The 26,487-nt window shown below is 44.8% G+C and overlaps 1 protein-coding gene across 1 annotated transcript in view; it reads right to left on the minus strand.

Moving 5' to 3' along the window:
* The window catches only part of HIPK3 (homeodomain interacting protein kinase 3), a 969,278-nt gene that overhangs the window by 402,320 nt on the left and 540,471 nt on the right, over window positions 1-26,487 (minus strand). The window contains exon 5 of the mRNA XM_044059447.1: window positions 8,916-9,039. Coding sequence (XP_043915382.1) covers window positions 8,916-9,039 — 124 coding nt within the window. The remainder of the gene's footprint in view (window positions 1-8,915; window positions 9,040-26,487) is intronic.

Consider the following 26,487-nt stretch of genomic DNA (forward strand, 5'->3'; position numbering starts at 1 on the left):
GGTTGCTGTCGCGTACTCTTCTGACGTCAGGAAGGCTAGAGTATAAAAGACACAGCCGACGCCATCTTCTTCAGTCTTTCTTGCCCCAGATGTCAGGTGCCCCCAAAAGGAAGGCAATACATAAATTAGTGTGATACACAAATGTAAGCAAATAAAACATAGTAGGATAACCCAGTCAGCAGGTATGAATAGGTATTCAAACCCCAAGGTCTTACCAAGAGGGGAAGGAGGGTGGAAACCTGTACTGCAGCTGTAATAGCCCTCGAACATCTACATTTATGGTAGGTACAAAACTGTACTATGTTCATCGTGCATTACAGCTGCAGTAGTTATATGGGTAGAATCCCAAAGCTATGTATAGGGTGGTAGGTACTATACGGAACTGGGTTGAGCTAGAATGCCCTGCAAAACTGCAGTGGCAAAGCCTGCTCTAGTTCTGGAGTATAAAGGCAGATGGTAATGCTTTGTGAAAGTATGTACAGAACTCCAAGTGGCTGCCTCCAGGATCTCCTTAGTAGGCACTCCTCTAAGGAAGGCTGTAGAGGTGGCTGTGGCCCTAGTGGAGTGGGATCTGATACCAGTAGGTACTAGCTTTCCATGATGAGAATAACAAAAGCGTATGCAGTGACCAATCCACTTGGAAATGGTCTGTTTAGTTACAGGTTTCCCTTGACCCCCCACAGCATAGGAAACTAGGAGTTGATCTGATTTTCTGAATGACTTGGTTCTGTCCAAGTAGTAGCGTAGCTGCCTATGGATATCTAAAGAATGAAGCAGCCTTTCCCCTTTGTTTTGAGGATTAGAGTAGAAGGTAGGAAGGTGGATGGCCTGGTTTAGGGCTACCCTAGATACTACTTTAGGCATAAAGGAGGGGTTAGTACGCAGGGAAACCCTGTCCTGATGGAATATTAGGAATGGCTGCACCGCCATGAGGGCCTGTAACTCAGAAACTCTGAGCTGAAGTGATGGCCAGTAGAAAAGCAGTTATTCAAGACAAATATTGTAATTCTGCTGAAGCAGCTGGTTCAAAAGGAGGCAATGTCAGTTTTTCCAGTACATAGTTAAGGTCCCAAGCTGGTACTGGTTGTTTCCTTGGAGGCCTTATGTTCTTAGCCCCTCTGAGGAACTGTCGCATAGAGGGTGTGAGAATAAAGGAGGATCCATGTTGTATTCTGCAGATATTGCTGAGGCATGTATCTTGATTGAGGAAAAGGAAAGTCCCTTGTTCAAAAGTTCAGTTAGGTACTGTAACATCTGAGGCAGGTTTAATTTTCTAGGATCCTGTCCTCTTTCTTCATTCCAACACCAAAATCGCTTCCATTTTGCTGAGTAAGCTTTTCTTGTAGATGGTCTTCTAGCCTCCAAAATGACATCCTGCACTTCTTTGGAGAGTAGTGCCTGATGTGAAGTTAAGGATTTTCCATGCAGCTAGACTGAGAGTTTTCAGCTGACTGTGAAGAGTTTTGAAATTGTTCTGCGTCAGCAGTAGAGGTGTTAGAGGCAGGGGCCACGGAGGAGTGTGAGTTAGGTTCCTCAATAGTGGATACCAATGTTGTCTCGGCCAATCTGGAGCAATCAGTATCATCCTTGGCTTGTCTGTTCTTGTTTTCAGAAGCACCTTGGGCAGCAGAGGTAGTGGTGGGAATGCATAAACTGACCAAGTTGTCCATGCGAATGAAAGGGCGTCCACTTTCCAAGCCTTTGGGTGGAAGGTCCTTGAGCAAAACTTTTAATTGATGATTTTGTGGGAGGCAAAAGGTCTATGTCTGGCCTTCCCCTCGCTTCAACAATCTCTGTGAATACCTGGATGTAGCCTCCATTCGTGAGGGTCTGTCATATGCCTGCTCAGAGTGTCTGCCAGTGTGTTTTCCATTCCTGGTAGGTACTGAGCCTGGAGTTCTATTTGTCTTTCCAGAGCTAGATTCCAAAGAGTCATCGTTAATCTGCACAAGGGGTATGAATGAGCCCCTCCTTGTTTGTTTATGTACCACATTACTGTGGTGTTGTCTGTTCTTATGAGCAGCTGTCCTGGATGCAGGAAATCTCTGAAAGCTGAAAATGCCTTTATTACTGCCAGCATTTCTTTTGGTTGATGTGAAGGTGCTTTTCTGTTTTGTGCCATCTGCCCTGAATGCACCTGTCCTTCATGTGCGCCCCCCAGGCGTAATCTGAGGCGTCTGTTGTTATGACTTGTGTAGCTTGAGGCTTGCAGAATGGGAGGCCTTTGTTTACTTGTCCTGTTTGGGCTCACCATATGAATTCCTTTTGTAGGCAAGGAATTATTGGAATCTCCACTTCTAAGCTGTGACTGTGTTGAGACCATAGATTTTTTAGGTACCATTGAAGTTTCCTCATGTGCAACTTTGCACATGGGATTAGAAGAATGCAAGATGCCATGAATCCCAGAGCCTGCAGGATTTTCCTTGCAGTAAGCCTGGTACTTTTGCAAGCATTTTGAAGTAGTGAGATAGTTGCCCTTGTTTGTCTGTTGTTAGGTAAGCCATCTGAGTGTTTGTGTCCAAGTTGGCACCCAGGAAGGTAATTTTCTGAGAGGGTGTTAGTTTTGATTTCTCCTTGTTGATGGTGTATCCCAGAGAAAGCAGTAAACGTGTCACATATGCTAGATGTTTGAGAAGTGCAGTTTGCTGTCCGCTTGGATCAGGCAGTCGTCCAGATAAGGGTAAATTTGTATCCCTTGAAGTCTGCAGTATGCAATCACTGATGCCAGGCACTTGGTGAATACTCTGGGCAGTAGATAAGCCAAAGGGCAATGCAGAGAATTGATAGTGCTTTGAACCTGCAAGAAATCTGAGGTATCTTCTGCAACTTTGTCTGATTGGGACATGCAGGTATGCCTCCTTGAGGTCCAATGTTACCAGCCAAAACCCTTGCCCAGCATGGGAAGGAGTTGCTGTAGTGTGAGCATCTTGAATTTTGGCACTAGAAGAAATGTGTTGAGAATGGATAAGTCCAGAATGGGTCTCCAGTCGCTTCCTTTTCTTGGCACCAGAAAAGCCTTGAATAAAACCTTGTGCTTGTTGGTGCGTAGGTACCTTTGTATAGCCCCCATGTTTAGGAGCTTTGCAATTTGTAGTTGTGCCTCTACCCTTTGATTTTGTGGTAGGTTTGGCATGCCTCTCATTTTTGGAAGAGTGTGGAAATGAAATTTGTAGCCTCTGTTTATTATGTCCAGAATCCATTTGTCTTTTGTGACAATATGCCAATTGTTTGCAAATAGTGCCAGTTTCCCTCCCAAAGGTGCTGCCAGTTGAATTCTGCTTGGCATGGAAATGAGGGAGTCATTGAGTTTGCTTTCTGTACTGCTGTGCACTGTCGTCACCACTTCTTGGCGTAGGTGATTGCCATTGTCTGCCTCTGTAGGATCCTTGGGTTTGTCCTCTGCCCCTTCCGTCTGTATCTGCCCCTTTGGGCTTTGTCAGTCGTTGGAAAGGACCAGTTTTTTGATGGCCAATTCCTGCTGAACCTTGGTGGCTGAACTTGTAAGAAAGCTTTGACAGTTTGCATAGATTTTGCCTTTTCTTCCATTTTGCGTAAAATATCCTCAGCATTACCACCAAAAAGAACATCCTTATGTAATGGTGCATCTAGAATTTTTGCTTTCACTTGATCTGGAAGATTTTGTTCCCTTAGCCATGCATGTCTGCGAATGACTGCTCCAGTGGCGGCTGATCTGCTGGAGGCCTCTAGTGCATCATAACCACATTGTAAGGTGTGCTTGCCCACTTGCTCAGCACTATGCATCATATCCTGCAACTCTTTTAAATCTGGTTGTTCAGGTTGTGACATTTTTGTTTTTAATTGTGATAACAGAAATTGCTGATATCTAATCATATGAAACTGGCAGTTTAAGGCCCTCATGGCAAGGGTGGCCGAGGTGTAAACTTTCTTTCCCCACCTTTCTAGAGATCTAGATTCCCTTTCCGAAGGCAGTGGGTTCTTGGCCGTGGAAGCCTTAATTCCTTTAGGGCCTTGAGAAATAGTCTCAGGATCTGCATTATGGCCTTTATAGAGGAACTGATGAGAATTAGGGACTCTGTAATACCTATCCGGCTTAACAGGTGCAGGAGGCAGAGAATCAGGATTTAAACAGGCCTCCGTATACATCATCTAAAACCTCCAAAACAGGAGGAATAGCCAGAGGCCTATGCTGAGGTAACCAGAGGAATTCCCTGAGCCTTTTCTTGGAGTCGGAAAAATCTTGGCCTTCCCAATGGAAGTGCTCTCTCAAGGAGTGTAAAGTTTCCCCAAAGGAAAAATCCTCAGGGGGGGATACAGAAGGAATGGACTGCTCTGCATCCGAATCCTCAAAGGGAGAATAAGACTGTTCTTCAGCATCAGAATGTTCTGATAAAATGGAATCTTGGTCAGAAGGAGGAGAATCCTCCTCTACTCTGGGTCTCTTGTCAGGAGGAGCCTGAGCCCCTAATAAGAGTGATCAGGTCTTCAGCCATTTTAAGCATGTGCTTCTTAGGCGTGGGCCCAGGTCTTGGGCCTTGTGAGGCAGGCCTAGAAAGTTGCTTGGCTGATTTTGCTTTTGTAAAGGCCTTGATGGAGAAGGAAGATGAAGGCGAAATACACCATGAGTGGATGTAGATCTATCCACATTGGTGGGTTCGACATGAGCAGGTGCTTCGGTAGTAGTTTGGGAAAGGGCCGAAGAACCAGCGGTCTCAGGCACAGAAGACCCCGCCGAGGGAGTGTCGTCGGTAGTCAGGGACTGCAAAGGCGTCTCACTGAGAACCGGCCCACGTGGAGCTTGTTTCGGCGTGGTGTCGGTGGAGACCGCAGTTCTCGACTGACGGTCCTTTTCTTTGCGTTTTCTGGACATAGCGGTAGTCGGAGTATCCGACGACATTTTATAGTTAAACGCTTTTCCAAAATAATGTTGGGCGTACTCCGCCCGACGCTTGATTGTGCGCTTATTGAAAGTAGCACAAAAGCGGCAGCCCGAGACGTCGTGGTCTGGGCCCAAACAAGGTATGCAAAGGGAATGGAAATCCTTATGCGGTATTTGCTTCCCACAAGAAATACAATTATTAACTTTTTCTGACATCGGTCTGAGGCAAGAAAAGGTTCCCCAACGGGGTACTTAGCTTTAATGAAGACTTCGGTTCCGAAATTTTTTCGTAATTCAGGAGCTGGCCGACCGGCACTTGCGAACTGCTTCTGCTTCGGGCACCGCGCGGCAAAAAAGACTGGAGAAGATGGCGTCGGCTGTGTCTTTTATACTCTAGCCTTCCTGACGTCAGAAGAGTACGCGACAGCAACCGACGCCGGACCAAGACTTTGGAATTCGGCCGACCGAGGGACCGCCTGCCGGCTGAAAACCCATATGTAACTACTGCAGCTGTAATGCACGATGAACATCTGCAGAGGGAGAGAGGACCTCTTCATTTGTAGAAGGTCATAATACCGCTTCTGTTCATCAGAAATCTGGGAACAATCCCATTTGAAGAACTCCCTCATTTTATTAATAGTTTCTCCAAAAAGAAATTTCTTCAATAGGGGAATCCTCGCCATTAGATTCATCTTCAGAGGACTCATATTCCAGAGAAGTAATTTGGGTGGAATATGCAACAGAATCCTCATCAGAGAAGAATCCACAGAATCAGAGGAAATAATCTGATATCCAGCAGCCTATACAAGAGAGGAAGTGAAAGAAGGCAGAGGGAGAGAGGAAGAAGGCTTCAAGATCATCAAGGCCTTAAGACGCTGGGAAAAGGCAACCCAGACTGAGGAGTAGAAGGGATGTTGGGATGTTTAGTGTTTTGTTTCTTCTTTGCATGTCTTTCTGTGTGACGGGACAAGAAAGAAGAATCTGATGCAGGCCTAACATCCGGCGTAGTCAAGGAAGGATCCCTAGTCGAAGCAGCAGGAACATCCTTCAGCACAACAAGCCATGGTTCCCCCATGTTGCCTGAAACAGAAATCTGCATAGCCTCAGACGTGCTGGGATCTGATCCCTTGGCAGCTTCCACACAGATACCCACCGAAGAAGAGGACCTGACCTCCAACTGTACCACCGGGTCTTCACCGACCTCAAAGGATACATCAGAAGTAGAAGGCGCAGCCTAAGAGGTTTCAGGTTTTAGCTTGCTCACCTTCCTCTTCAAACTCTGCTCAGCCAATGGACCTCCAGAACCCTCCAGACTGTCTTTAGCTAAATGTTTAAGCAACTGCTTGAGATAAAAATTTAGAGCCAAGAACCGGCTACGCAAAGTCTTAGGTACAAAGGCCTGACAAATGGAACAGGATCAATAGTCATGACTAGACCCTAAAAAGAAAAGACAGAGGTCACGGCTATCTTTATGGGGAATCTGCCTTCCACACCTACACTTGCCCTTCCTGAATGACATGAAACAAAAACAAACGGCAACAGCAAGAAATTAAATCTCCAATGGGGCACTTCCCTGAAGCTGGCAGCAACACAAAATCTGACTGCAGACCATACGTAGGAGTCAAGCTTCTGAATGGTGGCAGAAAAGTTCTGAGGATGGTACGTGCGTACATCCTTTTATGGCTGGCATTGTCAGAGCATACGTGCAATGTCCCATGTACTGGCAGTGGCTAAAAGCTTTTGGATACTGGCCGGACTTCGGGTCGTACGGCAGAAAACAACCTACATGTAAAGAATACTGCAACATTGAATAGAAGGAAATTCCTTCTTTGAGGTAGCTCTCGGTTTGTGTCTAGGTCTGTCCACAACTCACATGCCAGTCTCTCTGGAGGAATGAGTAGCCGGTGTGGGTGGAAGCCGCAAGGGAGCACTGCAGGTTAAAGTAAGTTCATTGGAAGCAGAGATCTGCAGAGCGACCCAAGACCTGACCGATGAACAAAGTCCTAAGGCTTGTGCAGAAGTCAAGGGACCACACAGCATATCAGACTCCAAATGGGTCTTGACAGAGTTATGCGAAACCACCTCAGTTGCAGAAAGGGGCTGTGAAAGACACTCGCTTTCTTCAGCGATCATGAGCCTGGGAGGACTAGCTGACAGAGAGAGACTGTTGTCAAAGGCCCTAAGCCTGGGTCATTTTTCCTTTTCCCTTTTACACTTAGGGAGCTCTGCCTCAGATCGACCAATGGATGCCGTCAGACATTGGCAACCTGATGTTATACTAAGGTTTCTAGCTAAAATCTCAGCCCTACATGTAAAAGACCTAGAGTTTAAATGAGCACAGGAATGGTAATTAGGCATGTTGTGATCAACAGATTAACCAAAGGGGTTGGAAGTCTCGGTGTGGAATCTGTTTACCACAATGTAAACAATTATTGACTTTCTCTGACACAAGTCAAAAAGTGAAGAAAGGATTCCCCAACGGGGTACTTAGCTTTCTGAAAACGTCTCTCTGGCGTGGACTGACGCACTGATTGAAACTGCTTCTGGTTTCGACTGCAAGAAAGACTAAAATCATGACATCAGTTGGCTCCCTTTATACCTGAGCATACTGACATTGTCAGGGCATTTGCCAGCTGTTTGTGGGAGGGGGGGATTTTTCTATGGTAGTCAGGCCGGCCAAGGGCTTTAGCAGCAGGAAATCCCACAAGTCAGGACTGCAACAGTGAAACACTAACGTCATCATCTATCAATATCTGGCTAAGATGCAAAACTGCTGTCCTACGTTCACCACCCTCAAAAGGGCAACGAAAGTTAGGAAAGATGGAAGAAGGGCCTTGCATGGTTGAGGTTTCTCACTCATCAGTCTGCCAAATCTTTCAAAGCTATTTTTTTAGACTTAGCCATCTTTTTATGGTACCTTGTTTTATGCTCACAACAGAAAGCTCCCCTAAAGGAGCATTAGTGGACATCCCTTAGCATACATTAAGAGGCTTTTACGTCTGAGGAAAGGTCAAGAGTTGCAGGCTCTGTGAAGCACAACTTTACTGATAAAATGAGCAATGTTCACAACAAGAGGCACAATGGCTTTCATCTAAGAAAAGGCAATGAAAGAGATAGCTCTTCAATGGATCGGTTTCCTGAATGCACGTTAGTGATCTTTTCCGGGGACATCACTGGCCTCAGGAAGAATTCTGGAATCACAACAGAAACATCAAAAATCAAAGCAAAATAATACAAAAAAATTAAAAATATTTTACTAGTACAGAAAAATTTCTCGGTCTGAATCAGTGTTTTGAAAGTCATTTTGACAAAATCAGCAAACACAATACCAACTACTGTGCAACAAAAAATAATTAAATGATGTCTGTTGCTCTCTTTTTTCTACACAGTGTCCCACTGACTGCATGGGGAGAAGACCAGCTCCACTATGAAACATCCAAGTTCTAGAAGTCATTTCACAAAGAGTGAGTGTCCAGCAGCACTCAATTCCAAAGCACTATGAATGATAATACAGAAATTATCCTTATGACCAACATTCCATGCCAAATATCCAACATTTTACAGTTCATGACTACAGTGACATGGCTTCACTACTCATGAGGCATAAGGATACCAAGCCATCAGTGGCTTCTTAGGTTCACAGGTAAGCACTGGGCAGTCTGCAGACATGCCTATCCCAACCCCCCCTACTCAAAGGTTCCCTCAAGTCTCAAGGAGGGCAATGCAAAATACACTGAGGGACAATGTGTGGCTGCCCAGCCAATTATCTAGGCTTACCTAGAAGATGAAAAGGGTGCTATACTCTGCTTAGAATGCAGTTGAAGCTTCTCCCAGAAGTGAGATAAACATGCTATCTTTATTCAGATGTCATCACACATACCATTTAGTAAGAAGATCGGGGGTTACCTTATAACAGCGAAAGAAACAAGCTACGATTTTACAAAACAGCCATGACAAGTAGTATCTACCTTTTACAGTTATCAAAAGAAACTTGCATCAAATCACAGGTTGTCTATTTAAGCAACTGTTTCTTTAAAAAAAAATTCAACAGTAGTACCTTGCATGGATGGAGGACACAGAATAAGTGTCTGCTGAAATGAATCATTGCAACCAAATGGTGCAGTTCCAGCCTGCAGTGGTATCCCATGATGCAGAGCAGCATGGCTAGATGGTGCTAAAGCCTAGAAAAAATACAAAAGTTATTACTAAATGTGTACAACAGTAGTTTCTTGGTGTACAGGTTTCAGAAAATCTCTTATGCAAGTACAAGATGACTTAAATGTATAGAAACATACTTGCGCTCCATTTACAACACAAAATCTAACACAAGATGGCAGTATAAGTAAAAGTACAGTTTTGTACCTACCATAAATGCAGATGTTCGAGTGCTAATACAGCTGCAGTAATCACAGATGGGTTTTCTGCTGTCAGGCGGTCCCTCGGTCGGCCGAATTCCAAAGTCTTGGTCCGGCGTCGGTTGTCGTCGCTTACTCTTCTGACGTCAGTGAGACCAGAGTATATAAGACACAGCCGACGCCATGTTCTTCAGTCTTTCTTGCCCCAGATGTCAGGTGCCCCCAGAAGGAAGGCAATACATAAATAATGCTTATATACATATACAAGCAAAGCAATATAATCCAAAATCAGTGGATGCAAGCAAATAAAACATAGCAGGATAACCCAGTCAGGTAGTATGAAGAGGTTGTTAGGCACCATGCCTTTACCAAGTGGGGAAGGAGGGCGGGAAACCTGTACTGCAGCTGTATTAGCACTCGAACATCTACATTTATGGTAGGTACAAAACTGTACTATGTTCATCGTGCATACAGCTGCAGTAATCACAGATGGGTAGAATCCCAAAGCTATGCATAGGGTGGCAGGTACTAGGAGGAACTAGGTTGAGCCAGAATGCCCTGCAAAATAGCAGTGGCAAAGCCTGCTCTTGTTCTGGAATATAAAGGCAGGTGGTAGTGTTTTGTGAAGGTACGTACAGAACTCCAAGTGGCTGCCTCCAAAATATCTTTGGTAGGAACTCCTCTGAGGAAGGCTGTAGAGGTAGCTGTGGCCCTGGTGGAGTGAGATCTGATACCTGTAGGAACAGATTTCCCATGATAGGAATAACAAAACCGTATGCAGTGGCCAATCCACTTGGAAATAGTCTGTTTTGTAACTGGTTTCCCTTGAGCCCCTACAGCATAGGACACAAAAGTTGTTCTGATTTCCTGAAGGACTTTGTTCTGTCCAAATAATAACGTAGCTGCCTATGGATGTCTAAAGAGTGTAGCAGCCTTTCCCCTTTGTTTTGAGGGTTGGGATAAAAGGTAGGTAGGTGTATGGCTTGATTTAAGGCTACTCTGGATACCACTTTTGGCATAAATGAAGGGTTGGTACTTAAGGGAAACCCTGTCCTGATGGAAAATGAGGAAGGGCTGCACCGCCATGAGGGCCTGTAGTTCAGAAACCCTACGAGCTGAAGTGATGGCCAGAAGGAAGGCTGTTTTCCAGGACAAATATTGCAAATCTGTTGAGGCAGCTGGTTCAAAAGGAGGCAATGTTAATTTTTCTAGTATGTAATTAAGATCCCAGGCTGGTATTGGTTGCTTCCTTGGAGGTCTTATATTCTTAGCCCCTCTGAGGAACTGTCATAAGAGTGGGTGAGAAAATAAAGGAGGATCCGTGTTGAATTCTGCAGAAATGGCTGAGGCATGGATTTTTATGGAGGAAAATGAAAGTCCACTGTTCAGCAGCTCAGCTAGATACTGTAATACCTGAGGCAAGTTCAGTTTTCTAGGGTCCTGGCCTCTTTTCTCATTCCAAGAGCAAAACCGCTTCCATTTTGCGGAGTAAGCTTTCCTAGTAGATGGCTTTCTGGCCTCCAAAATGACATCCTGCACCTCCTTGGAGAGTAGGGTCTGTTGTGGTGTTAAGGAATTTTCCATGCAGCGAGATTGAGTGTTTTCAGCTGACTGTGAAGAGTTTTGTAGCTGTGCTGAGTCAGCAGAAGAGGCATTAGAGGCAGGGACCAGGGAGGAGTATGTGTTAGGCTCCTCAGGAGTGGGTACCAGTGTTGCCTTGGCCAATCTGGAGCAATCAATATCATCTTCGGTTTGTCTGTTCTTGCTTTCAATAGCACCTTGGGCAGAGGTGGGAATGCGTAAACTGTCCATGCTGTCCAACTGAATGAAAGGGCGTCCACTCTCCAGGCCTTTGGATGAAAGGTCCTCGAACAAAACTTTTCCAATTGATGATTCCTGTGAGAGGCAAATAGATCTATGTCTGGCCTCCCCCACGCTTGGATTATTTCTGTAAACACCTGAGGATGCAACTTCCATTCGTGTGGATCTGTCATATTTCTGATTAGATTGTCTGCAAGTGTGTTTTCCAATCCTGGCAAGTACTGTGCTTGAAGTTCGATTTGTCTTTCCAGGGCCAAGTTCCAAAGAGTCATGGCTAGTCTGCACAAGGGGTATGAATGTGTAACTCCTTGTTTGTTTATGTACCACATTACTGTGGTGTTGTCTGTTCTTATCAGTAATTGTCCTGGATGCAGGAAGTCCTTGAAAGCTGTAATTGCATTTATTACTGCTAGCATTTCTTTTTGATTGATGTGAAGGTGCTTTTCCTTTTGCCCTCTGCCCTGAATGCACCTGTCCTTCATGTGCGCCCCCCAGGCGTAATCTGAGGCGTCTGTGGTTATAACTTGCTTTGCTTGAGGCTTGCAGAATGGGAGGCCTGTGTTTGCTTGACATGCTTGGGCCCACCATAGAAATTCCTTTTGCAAACATGGAATTATTGGTATAATTGTTTCCAAACTGTGACTGTGTTGAGACCATAGATTTTTTAGGTACCATTGAAGTTTCCACATATGCAGCTTTGCACATGGGATTAGAAGAATGCAAGATGCCATGATTCCCAGAGCCTGCAGGATTTTCCTTGCAGTAAGCCTGGTACTTTTTGCTAGTATTTTGAAGTACTGAGATAGTTGCCCCTGTTTTTCTGGCGTAAGATAGGCCATCTGGGTGTTTGTGTCCAAGTTGGCACCCAGGAAGGTTATTTTCTGAGATGGTGTTAGCCTTGATTTCTCTTTGTTGATTGTATATCCCAGAGAAAGCAGCAACCGTGTCACATATGCCAGATGTTCCAGAAGTATGTGCTTGCTGTCCGCTTGGATCAGGCAGTCGTCCAGATAAGGGTAAATTTGTATCCCTTTAAGTCTGCAGTAGGCAATCACTGATGCCAGGCACTTTGTGAATACTCTGGGCGCAGTAGATAAGCCAAAGGGCAATGCAGAGAATTGATAGTGGATTGAACCTGCAAGAAATCTGAGGTATCTTCTGCAGCTTTGTCTGATTGGGACATGCAGGTATGCGTCCTTGAGGTCCAATGTTACAAGCCAAAACTCCTTGCCCAGCATGGGAAGAAGCTGCTGTAATGTGAGCATCTTGAATTTTGGCAATGCAGTAGAAATGTGTTTAGGATGGATAAGTCCAAAATGGGTCTCCAGTCGGTTCCTTTCCTTGGTACCAGAAAAAGTCTTGAATAAAAACCGTGACCTTGTTGGTGCGTAGGTACCTCTTGAATAGCTCTCATGCTTATGAGCTTTGAAATTTGCAGTTGTGCCTCTGCCCTTTGATTTTGTGGCAGGTTTGGCATGCCTCTCATTTTTGGAAGAGTGTGAAATTGAAATTTGTAACCTCTGTTTATAATGTCCAGTATCCATTTGTCTGTTGTGACAATATGCCAATTGCTTGCAAATAATGCTAGTTTCCCTCCCAAAGGTGCTGCCAGCTGAGACATGTTTGGCATGGAAATGAGGGAGTCATTGGGTTTGCTTCCTGTATTGTTGTGCACTGTTCGCCACCTCTTGGTGCTGGAGTTTGCCATTGTCTGCCTCTATATGATCCTTGTGATTGCCCTCTGCCTCTTGTCGCCTGTATCTACCTCTTTGGGGCTTGTCAGTGGCTGGAAAGGACCAGTTTTTGAAGGCCAATTTCTGCTAAAACGTGGTGGTTGGACCTGTAAGAAAGCTTTGACAGTTTGCATAGATTTGGCTTTTTCTTCCATTTTCCGTAGTATCTCCTCAGCATTAGTGCCAAATAGTACATCCTTTTGTAAAGGAGCATCTAGAAGTTTAGCTTTCACATGATCAGGCAAATTTTGTTCCCTAAGCCAGGCATGTCTGCGAATGACTGATCCTGTAGCAGCCGCTCTACTGGAGGCCTCTAGGGCATCATAACCACATTGTAAGGTGTGTTTACCCACTTGTTCTGCACTATGCATCATATCCTGTAACTCCTTTAAATCTGGTTGTTCAGATTGAGACATTTTGTTCCTTAATTGAGATAACAGGAACTGTTGATATTTAATCATATGAAACTGACAGTTTAAGGCCCTCATGGCTAGGGTGGCCGAGGTATATACCTTTTTACCCCACCTTTCTAAAGATCTGGATTCCCTTTCTGCAGGAAGCGGATTCTTGGCAGTGGAGCCTTCAATCCCTTGGGGCCTTGTGAAATGGTTTCAGGGTCAGCACTATGGCCTTTGAAGAGAAATTGGTGAGAGCTGGGTACTCTGTAATACCTATCAGGTTTGACTGGTGCAGGAGGCAGAGAATCAGGTTAAGACAAGCCTCGAATAGACATCATCCAGTATGTCCAAAACAGGGGGTATAGCCAGAGGTCTGTGTTGGGGTAACCAAAGAAATTCCCTAAGTCTTTTCTTGGAATCTGAAAAGTCTTGGCCTTCCCAATGGAAGTGTTCCCTCAAGGTGTGCAAGGTTTCCAAAGGAAAAATCTTCAGGAAGGGATACAGAAGAAATAGACTGTTCTGCATCCGAATCCTCAAAAGGAGAGTAAGAGTGTTCCTCTGCATCAGAATGTTCTGATAAAATAGATCCCTGATCAGAAGAGGGAGAATCTTCCTCCACTCTGGGTCTCTTGTCAGGAGGGTTGAGAACCTCTGATAAGAGTAATTAAATCCTCAGCCATTTTAAGCATCTGTTTTTAGGCATGGGTCCTGTAGATGAGCCTGTTCAACAGGCCTCGTGGGATGCCTGGCTGCTGGATTTAGTGAAGGCCTTAATTGAAAAAGAAGATGAGGGCCTAAATACACCATGGGTGGAAGTGGACCTGTCCACATTAGCAGGCTCGACATTAGCAGGGAGCTTCGGTTGTAGTCTGGGAAAGGGCCGAGGACCCAGCGGTCTCGGTACAGAGGACACCGCCAAAGGAGTGTCGTCGGTAGTCAGGGACTGCAAAGGCGTCTCGCTGAGAACCGGACCACGTGTAGCCTGTTTTGGCGTGGTGTCGGCGGGGACCGCTGGCCTCAGCGTGTCGGTCCTTTTCCTTGCGTTTTTGGACAAAGCGGTAGTCGAGTGTCCGGACATTTTGTAATCAAAAGCTTTACCAAAGTAGTGTTGGGCTAACTCACCGACGCTAATAGTGTGTTTATTGAAAGTAGCAAAGCGACAGCCCGAGACGTCGTGGGCTGGGCCCAAACAAGGTATGCAGAGGGAATGGAAATCCTTATGCGGTATTTGCTTCCCACAAGAAATACAATTAACAACTTTTTCTGACATCGGTCTGAGGCAAGAAAAGTTTCCCCAACGGGGTACTTAGCTTTAATGAAGACTTCGGTTTCCAATTTTTTCGTAATTCAGGAGCTGGCCGACCGGCACTTGCGAACTGCTTCTGCCGGGCACCGCCGCAAAAAGACTGGAGAACATGGCGTCGGCTGTGTCTTATATACTCTGGTCACACTGATGTCAGAAGAGTAAGCGACGACAACCAACGCCGGACCAAGACTTTGGAATTCGGCCGACCGAGGGACCGCCTGACGGCAGAAAACCCATCTGTGATTACTGCAGCTGTATGCACGATGAACATCTTCAAATTAATCTTGGCTAACAGTACTTGATTAATTGCAGTCACTGTATTTTTCAAAAAGAAAACTCAATTATTCAGATGCACAAAATTCTGGTTTTACATATCGAACACCTCGTCTTTATATGTCCAAATTTACTTAAAACTGAAGATATTTTGTGTTAAAGGCAAACAAGACAAAAATGAAAGTTCTATAGGGTTGCCACCTTTTCAAATGGCCAAAGTGGAACATTTTCGGGACCCACATCAGATTTTACAGGCTGACACATACCCACGGTCAGTACAAAGGATAGACCTTAACTTTTTTGCCTAAATAAAAGCTTATTCTTGTAGCAGTTTAGTTGCTTATTCTGTTTCTTGTAACATTTAGGTATTTTAGATACAGAAATAAATTTTATGCAACTATGACATAAAATATGGGACATAATTATGTCCTACAATCTCAAGACATTTGCCATTTTTAATATTTTTGTCAGGACACAACTGCCCAAAGAGGGACTGTCCCATGCAAAGTGGGACAGGTGGTAACCCTAAAGTTCTAGCATCATGTTTTGTACTGCTGTATGTGGAAGATTAAAAAAACACCTATCTCAAACAAAAGCAGAGATAAACACAGACATCCACAGGTGTTCAGATTTAAAGGAGAACGGTTAAGCAATGAAGACATAAAAGGATGTCTCTATCAAAATTTGCACATTGTGCAAAATGGGTTTTTGGCGTTTTTATGTTTACAGCAGAAGACTGATTTTGCTGTTTTTTCAGGCTAAGCACTTCTAAATAAATAATGCAACCAGGGCTGAACTGACTAGCCAGAAATTGCATAGGTTTAGGTCCATCTGTTTTCTAATTCCACAGCTTTTTGCATGCTAAAAAAGAAAAAAAAAACATAGAACACTACAAATACCTTGAAGAAAAATGGCAGAACTACCAACCAATAAAAACTAAGTGCGTGACCCCTTTCCCGTGGCACCAAGGGATAAAGCTTTACTGTGACACAACATATATTCGACTGGTGTCGAGGGGAGTAGGACAGGAAGGATGGAAGTGAATGTCCTGTGTCAGCTCATCCATCCTGTGAGAGGGACGTGGCACTGACACACTACCTGGGTGACACCTACAGGGAGGCACTAGGTGTAGCGCACACACAATTCCAACCTGCAGAGAGTACAGTTTTGTACCTACCATAAATGTAGATGTTCGAGTGCTAATACAACTGCAGTCATTACAGATGGGTTCTCCTGCCGTCAGGCGGGTCCTCGGTCGGCCGAATTCCAAAGTCTAGGTCCGGCGTCGGTTGTCGTCGCTTCTTCCCTGACGTCAGTGCGACAGGGGTATAAAAGAACCAGCCAACGCCATTTTCTTCAGTTTTTCTTGCCCCAGATGTCAGGTGCCCTCAGAAGGAAGGCAATACATAAATATGAGAAGGAAGGAAACCATATAAACAAATACTTTAGATGCAAGCAAATACATCATAAAAGAACACCCCAATAAGGCAGCAAGAGGAAGTGATAGCCAAAAAGGCCTGTTCCCAGAGGGGAAGGTGGGAGGGAAACCTTGACTGCAGTTGTATTAGCACTCGAACATCGACATTTATGGTAGGTACAAAATTGTACTATGTTCATCGTGCATACAACTGCAGTCATTACAGATGGGTAGAATCCCAAAGCTACGAAGGGGTGGTAGGCACTAGATGGAACTATGAGGAACTTGGAGGAGCCAGAATGCCCTGCAAGACTGCAGTGGCAAAGCCTGCCCTAGATTTAGAGTATAAAGGTAGGTTATAGTGTTTGGAGAAGGTGTGCACAGAACTCCAAGTGGCTGCTTCCAAAATATCCTTGGTAGGCACTCCTCTGAGGAAGGCTGCAGACGTAGCTGTGGCCCTTGTGGAGTGAGACCTGATGCCTGCAGGTACATCTTTGCCATGAAAGGAGTAAAAAAAACATATGCAGTGGGCTATCCATTTAGAAATAGTCTGTTTGGAAATAGGCTTCCCTTGGGCGCCTATAGCATAGGACACAAAGAGCTGTTCTGATTTTCTGAAAGGCTTTGTCCTGTCTAGGTAGTACCTCAATTGTCTGTGGATGTCCAAGGAGTGAAGTAATCTTTCCCCTTTATTTTGGGGTTTAGGATAGAGGGTAGGTAAGTGTATAGCCTGATTCAATGCTACCCTGGACACCACCTTTGGCATAAAGGAGGGGTTGGTTCGTAAAGAAACCCTGTCCTGATGGAAGATGATGTAAGGCTGCACTGCCATGAGGGCTTGTAGTTCTGATACCCTACGAGCTGAGGTGATAGCCAGAAGAAGAGCTGTTTTCCATGACAAGTATTGCAAATCTATTGAAGCAGCTGGCTCAAAAGGAGGCAAAGTTAGTTTTTCAAGAATGAAATTTAGGTCCCACGCAGGTATTGGCTGTTTCCTTGGAGGTTTAATATTCTTAGCCCCTCTGAGGAACTGTCTTAAGAGAGGGTGAGAGAATAAAGGTGGATCAGTGTTGAACTGTGCTGAAATGGCTGAGGCATGGATCTTGATGGAGGAAAATGAAAGTCCACTGTTTAGTAGTTCAGCTAGATACTGTAATACTTGAGGTATGTTCAGTTGTCCAGGATCCTGTCCCTTTTTTTCATTCCAGACGCAAAACCTTTTCCATTTTGCGGAGTAAGCTTTTCTAGTGGACGGCCTTCTGGCCTCCAGAATTATATCCTCCACCTCCTTTGAAAGTAAGGTCCGCTGTGAAGTTAAGGAATTTTCCATGCGGCCAAGTTGAGTGTTTTCAGCTGACTGTGAAGCGTTTTGTAGCTGTGTTGAGTCAGGAGAAGAGGCATGAGAGGTAGAGTCCATGGAGGGGAATGTGTCATGCTCCTTAGAAGTGGGTACCAGTGTTGTCTGGGCCAGTCCGGAGCAATTAGAATCATCCTTGGTCTGTCTGCTCTGATTTTTAATAGTACTTTGGGCAGCAGAGGAAGAGGTGGAAAGGCATAAACTGTCATTGATGTCCAGCTGAAAGAGAGAGCGTCCACCCTCCAAGCCTTTGGATGAAAGGTCCTTGAGCAGAATTTGGTTAATTGGTGATTTGTGTGGGAGGCAAAAAGATCTATGTCTGGCCTTCCCCATGCTTTGATTATTTCTGCAAAAACTTGAGGATGTAATTTCCATTCGTGTGGATCTGTGATATTTCTGCTTAGGTTGTCTGCCAGTGTGTTGTCCTTGCCCGGCAGGAACTGGGCCTGAAGCTCTATTTGCGATTCCAGAGCTATGTCCCACAGTGACATAGCCAGTCTGCACAGGGGGTATGAGTGTGTTCCTCCCTGTTTGTTTATGTACCACATAACAGTGGTGTTGTCTGTCCTTATCAATAGTTGACCTGGATGCAGAAATTCTTTGAAGGCTATAATTGCATTTGTTACTGCTAGCATTTCCTTTTGATTGATGTGTAGGTGCTTTTCCTTTAGAGACCATTTGCTCCTGAATGCACCGGGATCTGTCATGTGCCCCAGGCGTAGTCCGAGGCGTCTGTTGTGATGACTTGATCTGCTTGAGGCTTGCAGAATTGAAGGCCTGTGTTTGTTTGGCATGCTTGAGCCCACCACTGAAATTCCTTTTGAAGGCATGGAATTAGTGGTATTATTGTTTCCAGACTGTGGCTGTGTTGAGACCATAAATTTTTTACGTACTATTGAAGTTTTCTCATATGCAACTTTGCACATGGGATTAGTAGGATACAAGAGGCCATGAATCCCAGAGCCTGCAGGATTTTCCTTGCAGTAAGCCTGGTGCATTTTGCCAGTGTTCTGAAATATAGTATTAGTTGCCCTTGCTTCTCTGGAGTGAGATAAGCCATCTGGGTGTTTGTGTCCAAATCGGCACCCAGGAAAATTATTTTCTGGGATGGTGTTAGCCTTGATTTCTTTTTGTTGACTGTGTATCCCAGAGCATTCAGTAACCTTATTACATATGCCATGTGTTTCAGAAGTATGTGCTTGCTGTCCGCTTGGATCAGGCAGTCGTCCAAATAAGGGTATATTTGTATCCCTTGAAGTCTGCAGTAGGCTATTACTGATGCCAGGCATTTTGTGAATACTCTGGGCGTAGTAGATAAGCCAAAGGGCAACGCAGAGAATTGATAATGGATCGAACCTGCAAGAAATCTGAGGTATCTTCTGCAATTTTGTCTGATTGGGACGCAGGTATGCCTCCTTGAGGTCCAATGTTATCAGCCAAGACTCCTTGCCCAGCATGGGAAGAAGCTGCTGTAATGTGAGCATCTTGAATTTTGGCACTATCAAAAAAGTGTTTAGGATGGATAGGTCCAGGATGGGTCTCCAATCTTTTCCCTTCCTTGGTACTAGAAATAGTCTGGAGTAAAAACCTTGACCTTGTTTGTGAGTAGGTACCTTTTGAATAGCATTCATTCCCCTGAGCTGTGAAATTAGTTTTTGTGCCTCTGCCCTTGATTGTGTGGCAGGTCTCGCATACCTCTCATTTTGGAAGGGTGTGAAAATGGAATCTGTAGCCTCTGTTTATAATGTCCAGGATCCACTTGTCCTTTGTAACAATATGCCAATTTTCTGAAAATAATGCTAATTTTCCTCCCAAGGGAGCAGCCCTTGAGCCTCTTGGCATGCAAAAGAGGAAAGCCATTGTGTTTGCTTTCTGTATGTTTAGGCGAACTCTTCACCACCTCTTGGAGTAGGAGTTTGCCATTGTCTGCCTCTACGCCCTTGAGCTTGGCCTCTGCCCCTGGGGCTCTGTATCTGCCTCTTTGGGGTCTGTCTGTGGCTGGAAAGGACCAATTCTTGGAAGGCCAATTTTTACTGAAATGTGGTGGCTGTACCTGTAGGAAATCTTTCACAGTCTGCATAGATTTAGCTTTTCCTCCATTTTCCTTAATTCCCTCTCAGCATTAGCCCCAAACAGAACATCCTTTTGTAGAGGGGCATCCAGTAATTTAGCTTAACATGATCAGGCAAGGTTTGTTCCCTGAGCCAGGCATGTCACGATGACTGAACCTGTAACCGCAGCCCTACATGAGGCCTCTAGAGCATCAAAACCACATTGTAAAGTGTGCTTACTCTACTTGCTCTGCACTATGTATCAAATCCTGCAACTCCTTCAAATCTAGTTGTTCAAAATTTTTTGCAAATAACAGATAACCCAGTCAGGTAGTATGAAGAGGTTGTTAGGCACCATGCCTTTACCAAGTGGGGGAAGGAGGCGGAAACCTGTACTGCAGCTGTATTAGCACTTTCGAACATCTACATTTATGGTAGGTACAAAACTGTACTCATGTTCATCGTGCATACAGCTGCAGTAATCACAGATGGGTAGAATCCCAAAGCTATGCATAGGGGTGGCAGGTACTAGGAGGAACTAGGTTGAGCCAGAATGCCCTGCAAAATAGCAGTGGCAAAGCCTGCTCTTGTTCTGGAATATAAAGGCAGGTGGTAGTGTTTTGTGAAGGTATGTACAGAACTCCAAGTGGCTGCCTCCAAAATATCTTTGGTAGGAACTCCTCTGAGGAAGGCTGTGAGGTAGCTGTGGCCCTGGTGGAGTGAGATCTGATACCTGTGAGACAGATTTCCCATGATAGGAATAACAAAACCGTATGCAGTGGCCAATCCACTTGGAAATAGTCTGTTTTGTAACTGGTTTCCCTTGAGCCCCTACAGCATAGGACACAAAAAGTTGTTCTGATTCCTGAAGGACTTTGTTCTGTCCAAATAATAGCGTAGCTGCCTATGGATGTCTAAAGAGTGTAGCAGCCTTTCCCCTTTGTTTTGAGGGTTGGGATAAAAGGTAGGTAGGTGTATGAAGCGATTTAAGGCTACTCTGGATACCACTTTTGGCATAAATGAAGGGTTGATGCAGAAGGGAAACCCTGTCCTGATGGAAAATGAGGAAGGGCTGCACCGCCATGAGGGCCTGTAGTTCAGAAACCCTCCGAGCTGAAGTGATGGCCAGAAGGAAGGCTGTTTTCAGGACAAATATTACCAAATCTGTTGAGGCAGCTGGTTCAAAAGGAGGCAATGTTAATTTTTTTCTAGTATGTAATTAAGATCCCAGGCTGGTATTGGTTGCTTCCTTGGAGGTCTTATATTCTTAGCCCTCTGAGGAACTGTCATAAGAGTGGGTGAGAAAATAAAGGAGGATCCGTGTTGAATTCTGCAGAAATGGCTGAGGCATGGATTTTATGGAGGAAAATGAAAGTCCACTGTTCAGCAGCTCAGCTAGATACTGTAATACCTGAGGCAAGTTCAGTTTTCTAGGGTCCTGGCCTCTTTTTCTCATTCCAAGAGCAAAACCGCTTCCATTTTATGGAGTAAGCTTTCCTAGTAGATGGCTTCTGGCCTCCAAATGACATCCTGCACCTCCTTGGAGAGTAGGGTCTGTTGTGGTGTTAAGGAATTTTCCATGCAGCGAGATTAGTGTTTTCAGCTGACTGTGAAGAGTTTTGTAGCTGTGCTGAGTCAGCAGAAGAGGCATTAGAGGCAGGGACCAGGGAGGAGTATGTGTTAGGCTCCTCAGGAGTGGGTACCAGTGTTGCCTTGGCCAATCTGGAGCAATCAATATCATCTTAGGTTTGTCTGTTCTTGCTTTCAATAGCACCTTGGGCAGAGGTGGGAATGCGTAAACTGTCCATGCTGTCCAACTGAATGAAAGGCGTCCACTCTCAGGCCTTTGGATGAAAGGTCCTCGAACAAAACTTTTCAATTGATGATTCCTGTGAGGCAAATAGATCTATGTCTGGCCTCCCCCACGCTTGGATTATTTCTGTAAACACCTGAGGATGCAACTTCCATTCGTGTGGATCTGTCATATTTCTGATTAGATTGTCTGCAAGTGTGTTTTCCAATCCTGGCAAGTACTGTGCTTGAAGTTCGATTTGTCTTTCCAGGGCCAAGTTCCAAAGAGTCATGGCTAGTCTGCACAAGGGGTATGAATGTGTAACTCCTTGTTTGTTTATGTACCACATTACTGTGGTGTTGTCTGTTCTTATCAGTAATTGTCCTGGATGCAGGAAGTCCTTGAAAGCTGTAATTGCATTTATTACTGCTAGCATTTCTTTTTGATTGATGTGAAGGTGCTTTTCCTTTGCCCTCTGCCCTGAATGCACCTGTCCTTCATGTCGCCCAGGCGTAATCTGAGGCGTCTGTGGTTATAACTTGCTTTGCTTGAGGCTTGCAGAATGGGAGGCCTGTGTTTGCTTGACATGCTTGGGCCCACCATAGAAATTCCTTTGCAAACATGGAATTATTGGTATTATTGTATCCAAACTGTGACTGTGTTGAGACCATAGATTTTTTAGGTACCATTGAAGTTTCCACATATGCAGCTTTGCACATGGGATTAGAAGAATGCAAGATGCCATGATTCCCAGAGCCTGCAGGATTTTCCTTGCAGTAAGCCTGGTACTTTTGCTAGTATTTTGAAGTACTGAGATAGTTGCCCCTGTTTTTCTGGCGAAGATAGGCCATCTGGGTGTTTGTGTCCAAGTTGGCACCCAGGAAGGTTATTTTCTGAGATGGTGTTAGCCTTGATTTCTCTTTGTTGATTGTATATCCCAGAGAAAGCAGCAACCGTGTCACATATGCCAGATGTTCCAGAAGTATGTGCTTGCTGTCCGCTTGGATCAGGCAGTCGTCAGATAAGGGTAAATTTGTATCCTTTAAGTCTGCAGTAGGCAATCACTGATGCCAGGCACTTTGTGAATACTCTGGGCGCAGTAGATAAGCCAAAGGGCAATGCAGAGAATTGATAGTGGATTGAACCTGCAAGAAATCTGAGGTATCTTCTGCAGCTTTGTCTGATTGGGACATGCAGGTATCGTCCTTGAGGTCCAATGTTACAAGCCAAAACTCCTTGCCCAGCATGGAAGAAGCTGCTGTAATGTGAGCATCTTGAATTTTGGTGCAGTAGAAATGTGTTTAGGATGGATAAGTCCAAAATGGGTCTCCAGTGGTTCCTTTCCTTGGTACCAGAAAAGTCTTGAATAAAAACCGTGACCTTGTTGGTGCGTAGGTACCTCTTGAATAGCTCTCATGCTTATGAGCTTTGAAATTTGCAGTTGTGCCTCTGCCCTTTGATTTTGTGGCAGGTTTGGCATGCCTCTCATTTTGGAAGAGTGTGAAATTGAAATTTGTAACCTCTGTTTATAATGTCCAGTATCCATTTGTCTGTTGTGACAATATGCCAATTGCTTGCAAATAATGCTAGTTTCCCTCCCAAAGGTGCTGCCAGCTGAGACATGCTTGGCATGGAAATGAGAGTCATTGGGTTTGCTTCCTGTATTGTTGTGCACTGTCTTCGCCACCTCTTGGTGCTGGAGTTTGCCATTGTCTGCCTCTATATGATCCTTGTGATTGCCCTCTGCCTCTTGTGCATCTGTATCTACCTCTTTGGGGCTTGTCAGTGGCTGGAAAGGACCAGTTTTTGAAGGCCAATTTCTGCTAAAACGTGGTGGTTGGACCTGTAAGAAAGCTTTGACAGTTTGCATAGATTTGGCTTTTTCTTCCATTTTCCGTAGTATCTCCTCAGCATTAGTGCCAAATAGTACATCCTTTGTAAAGGAGCATCTAGAAGTTTAGCTTTCACATGATCAGGCAAATTTTGTTCCCTAAGCCAGGCATGTCTGCGAATGACTGATCCTGTAGCAGCCGCTCTACTGGAGGCCTCTAGGGCATCATAACCACATTGTAAAGTGTGTTTACCCACTTGTTCTGCACTATGCATCATATCCTGTAACTCCTTTAAATCTGGTTGTTCAGATTGAGACATTTTGTTCCTTAATTGAGATAACAGGAACTGTTGATATTTAATCATATGAAACTGACAGTTTAAGGCCCTCATGGCTAGGGTGGCCGAGGTATATACCTCACCTTTCTAAAGATCTGGATTCCCTTTCTGCAGGAAGCGGATTCTTGGCAGTGGAGGCCTTCAATCCCTTGGGGCCTTGTGAAATGGTTTCAGGGTCAGCACTATGGCCTTTGAAGAGAAATTGGTGAGAGCTGGGTACTCTGTAATACCTATCAGGTTTGACTGGTGCAGGAGGCAGAGAATCAGGGTTAAGACAAGCCTCCGAATAGACATCATCCAGTATGTCCAAAACAGGGGGTATAGCCAGAGGTCTGTGTTGAGGTAACCAAAGAAATTCCCTAAGTCTTTTCTTGGAATCTGAAAAGTCTTGGCCTTCCCAATGGAAGTGTTCCCTCAAGGTGTGCAAGGTTTCCCCAAAGGAAAAATCTTCAGGAGGGGATACAGAAGGAATAGACTGTTCTGCATCCGAATCCTCAAAAGGAGAGTAAGAGTGTTCCTCTGCATCAGAATGTTCTGATAAAATAGATCCCTGATCAGAAGAGGGAGAATCTTCCTCCACTCTGGGTCTCTTGTCAGGAGGGGGTTGAGAACCTCTGATAAGAGTAATTAAATCCTCAGCCATTTTAAGCATCTGTTTTTTAGGCATGGGTCCTGTAGATGAGCCCTGTTCAACAGGCCTCGTGGGATGCCTGGCTGCTTTGGATTTAGTGAAGGCCTTAATTGAAAAAGAAGATGAGGGCCTAAATACACCATGGGTGGAAGTGGACCTGTCCACATTAGCAGGCTCGACATTAGCAGGGGCTTCGGTTGTAGTCTGGGAAAGGGCCGAGGACCCAGCGGTCTCGGGTACAGAGGACACCGCCAAAGGAGTGTCGTCGGTAGTCAGGGACTGCAAAGGCGTCTCGCTGAGAACCGGACCACGTGTAGCCTGTTTTGGCGTGGTGTCGTGGGGACCGCGGGCCTCGTGTCGGTCCTTTTCCTTGCGTTTTTGGACAAAACGGTAGTCGGAGTGTCCGACGACATTTTGTAATCAAAAGCTTTACCAAAGTAGTGTTGGGCGAACTCCGCCCGACGCTTAATAGTGTGTTTATTGAAAGTAGCGCAAAAGCGACAGCCCGAGGCGTCGTGGTCTGGGCCCAAACAAGGTATGCAGAGGAATGGAAATCCTTATCGTATTTGCTTCCCACAAGAAATACAATTAACAACTTTTTCTGACATCGGTCTGAGGCAAGAAAAGTTTCTAGCGGGTACTTAGCTTTAATGAAGACTTCGGTTTCCAATTTTTTCGTAATTCAGGAGCTGGCCGACCGGCACTTGCGAACTGCTTCTGCCGGGCACCGCTCGGCAAAAGACTGGAGAACATAGGCGTCGGCTGTGTCTTATATACTCTGGTCACACTGATGTCAGAAGAGTAGCGGCGACAACCAGCGCGGACCAAGACTTTGGAATTCGGCCGACCGAGGGACCGCCTGACGGCAGAAAACCCATCTGTGATTACTGCAGCTGTATGCACGATGAACATCTTCAAATTAATCTTGGCTAACAGTACTTGATTAATTGCAGTCACTGTATTTTTCAAAAAGAAAACTCAATTATTCAGATGCACAAAATTCTGGTTTTACATATCGAACACCTCGTCTTTATATGTCCAAATTTACTTAAAACTGAAGATATTTTGTGTTAAAGGCAAACAAGACAAAAATGAAAGTTCTATAGGGTTGCCACCTTTTCAAATGGCCAAAGTGGAACATTTTCGGGACCCACATCAGATTTTACAGGCTGACACATACCCACGGTCAGTACAAAGGATAGACCTTAACTTTTTTGCCTAAATAAAAGCTTATTCTTGTAGCAGTTTAGTTGCTTATTCTGTTTCTTGTAACATTTAGGTATTTTAGATACAGAAATAAATTTTATGCAACTATGACATAAAATATGGGACATAATTATGTCCTACAATCTCAAGACATTTGCCATTTTTAATATTTTTGTCAGGACACAACTGCCCAAAGAGGGACTGTCCCATGCAAAGTGGGACAGGTGGTAACCTAAAGTTCTAGCATCATGTTTTGTACTGCTGTATGTGGAAGATTAAAAAAACACCTATCTCAAACAAAAGCAGAGATAAACACAGACATCCACAGGTGTTCAGATTTAAAGGAGAACGGTTAAGCAATGAAGACATAAAAGTATGTCTCTATCAAAATTTGCACATTGTGCAAAATGGGTTTAGTTTATGTTTACAGCAGAAGACTGATTTTGCTGTTTTTTCAGGCTAAGCACTTCTAAATAAATAATGCAACCAGGGCTGAACTGACTAGCCAGAAATTGCATAGGTTTAGGTCCATCTGTTTTCTAATTCCACAGCTTTTTGCATGCTAAAAAGAAAAAAACATAGAACACTACAAATACCTTGAAGAAAAATGGCAGAACTACCAACCAATAAAAACTAAGTGCGTGACCCCTTTCCCGTGGCACCAAGGGATAAAGCTTTACTGTGACACAACATATATTAGACTGGTGTGGGGGAGTAGGACAGGAAGGATGGAAGTGAATGTCCTGTGTCAGCTCATCCATCCTGTGAGAGGGACGTGGCACTGACACACTACCTGGGTGACACCTACAGGGAGGCACTAGGTGTAAGCGCACACAATTCCAACCTGCAGAGAGTACAGTTTGTACCTACCATAAATGTAGATGTTCGAGTGCTAATACAACTGCAGTCATTACAGATGGGTTCTCCTGCCGTCAGGCGGGTCCTCGATCGGCCGAATTCCAAAGTCTAGGTCCGGTCGGTTGTCGCCGCTTCTTCCCTGGCGTCAGTGCGACAGGGTATAAAGAACCAGCCAACGCCATTTTCTTCAGTTTTTCTTGCCCCAGATGTCAGGTGCCCTCAGAAGGAAGGCAATACATAAATATGAGAAGGAAGGAAACCA

This window comes from Protopterus annectens, chromosome 17.part0, assembly GCF_019279795.1.
Source record: "Protopterus annectens isolate FY-2018-M chromosome 17.part0, PAN1.0, whole genome shotgun sequence".
Lineage (NCBI taxonomy): Eukaryota > Metazoa > Chordata > Ceratodontiformes > Protopteridae > Protopterus > Protopterus annectens.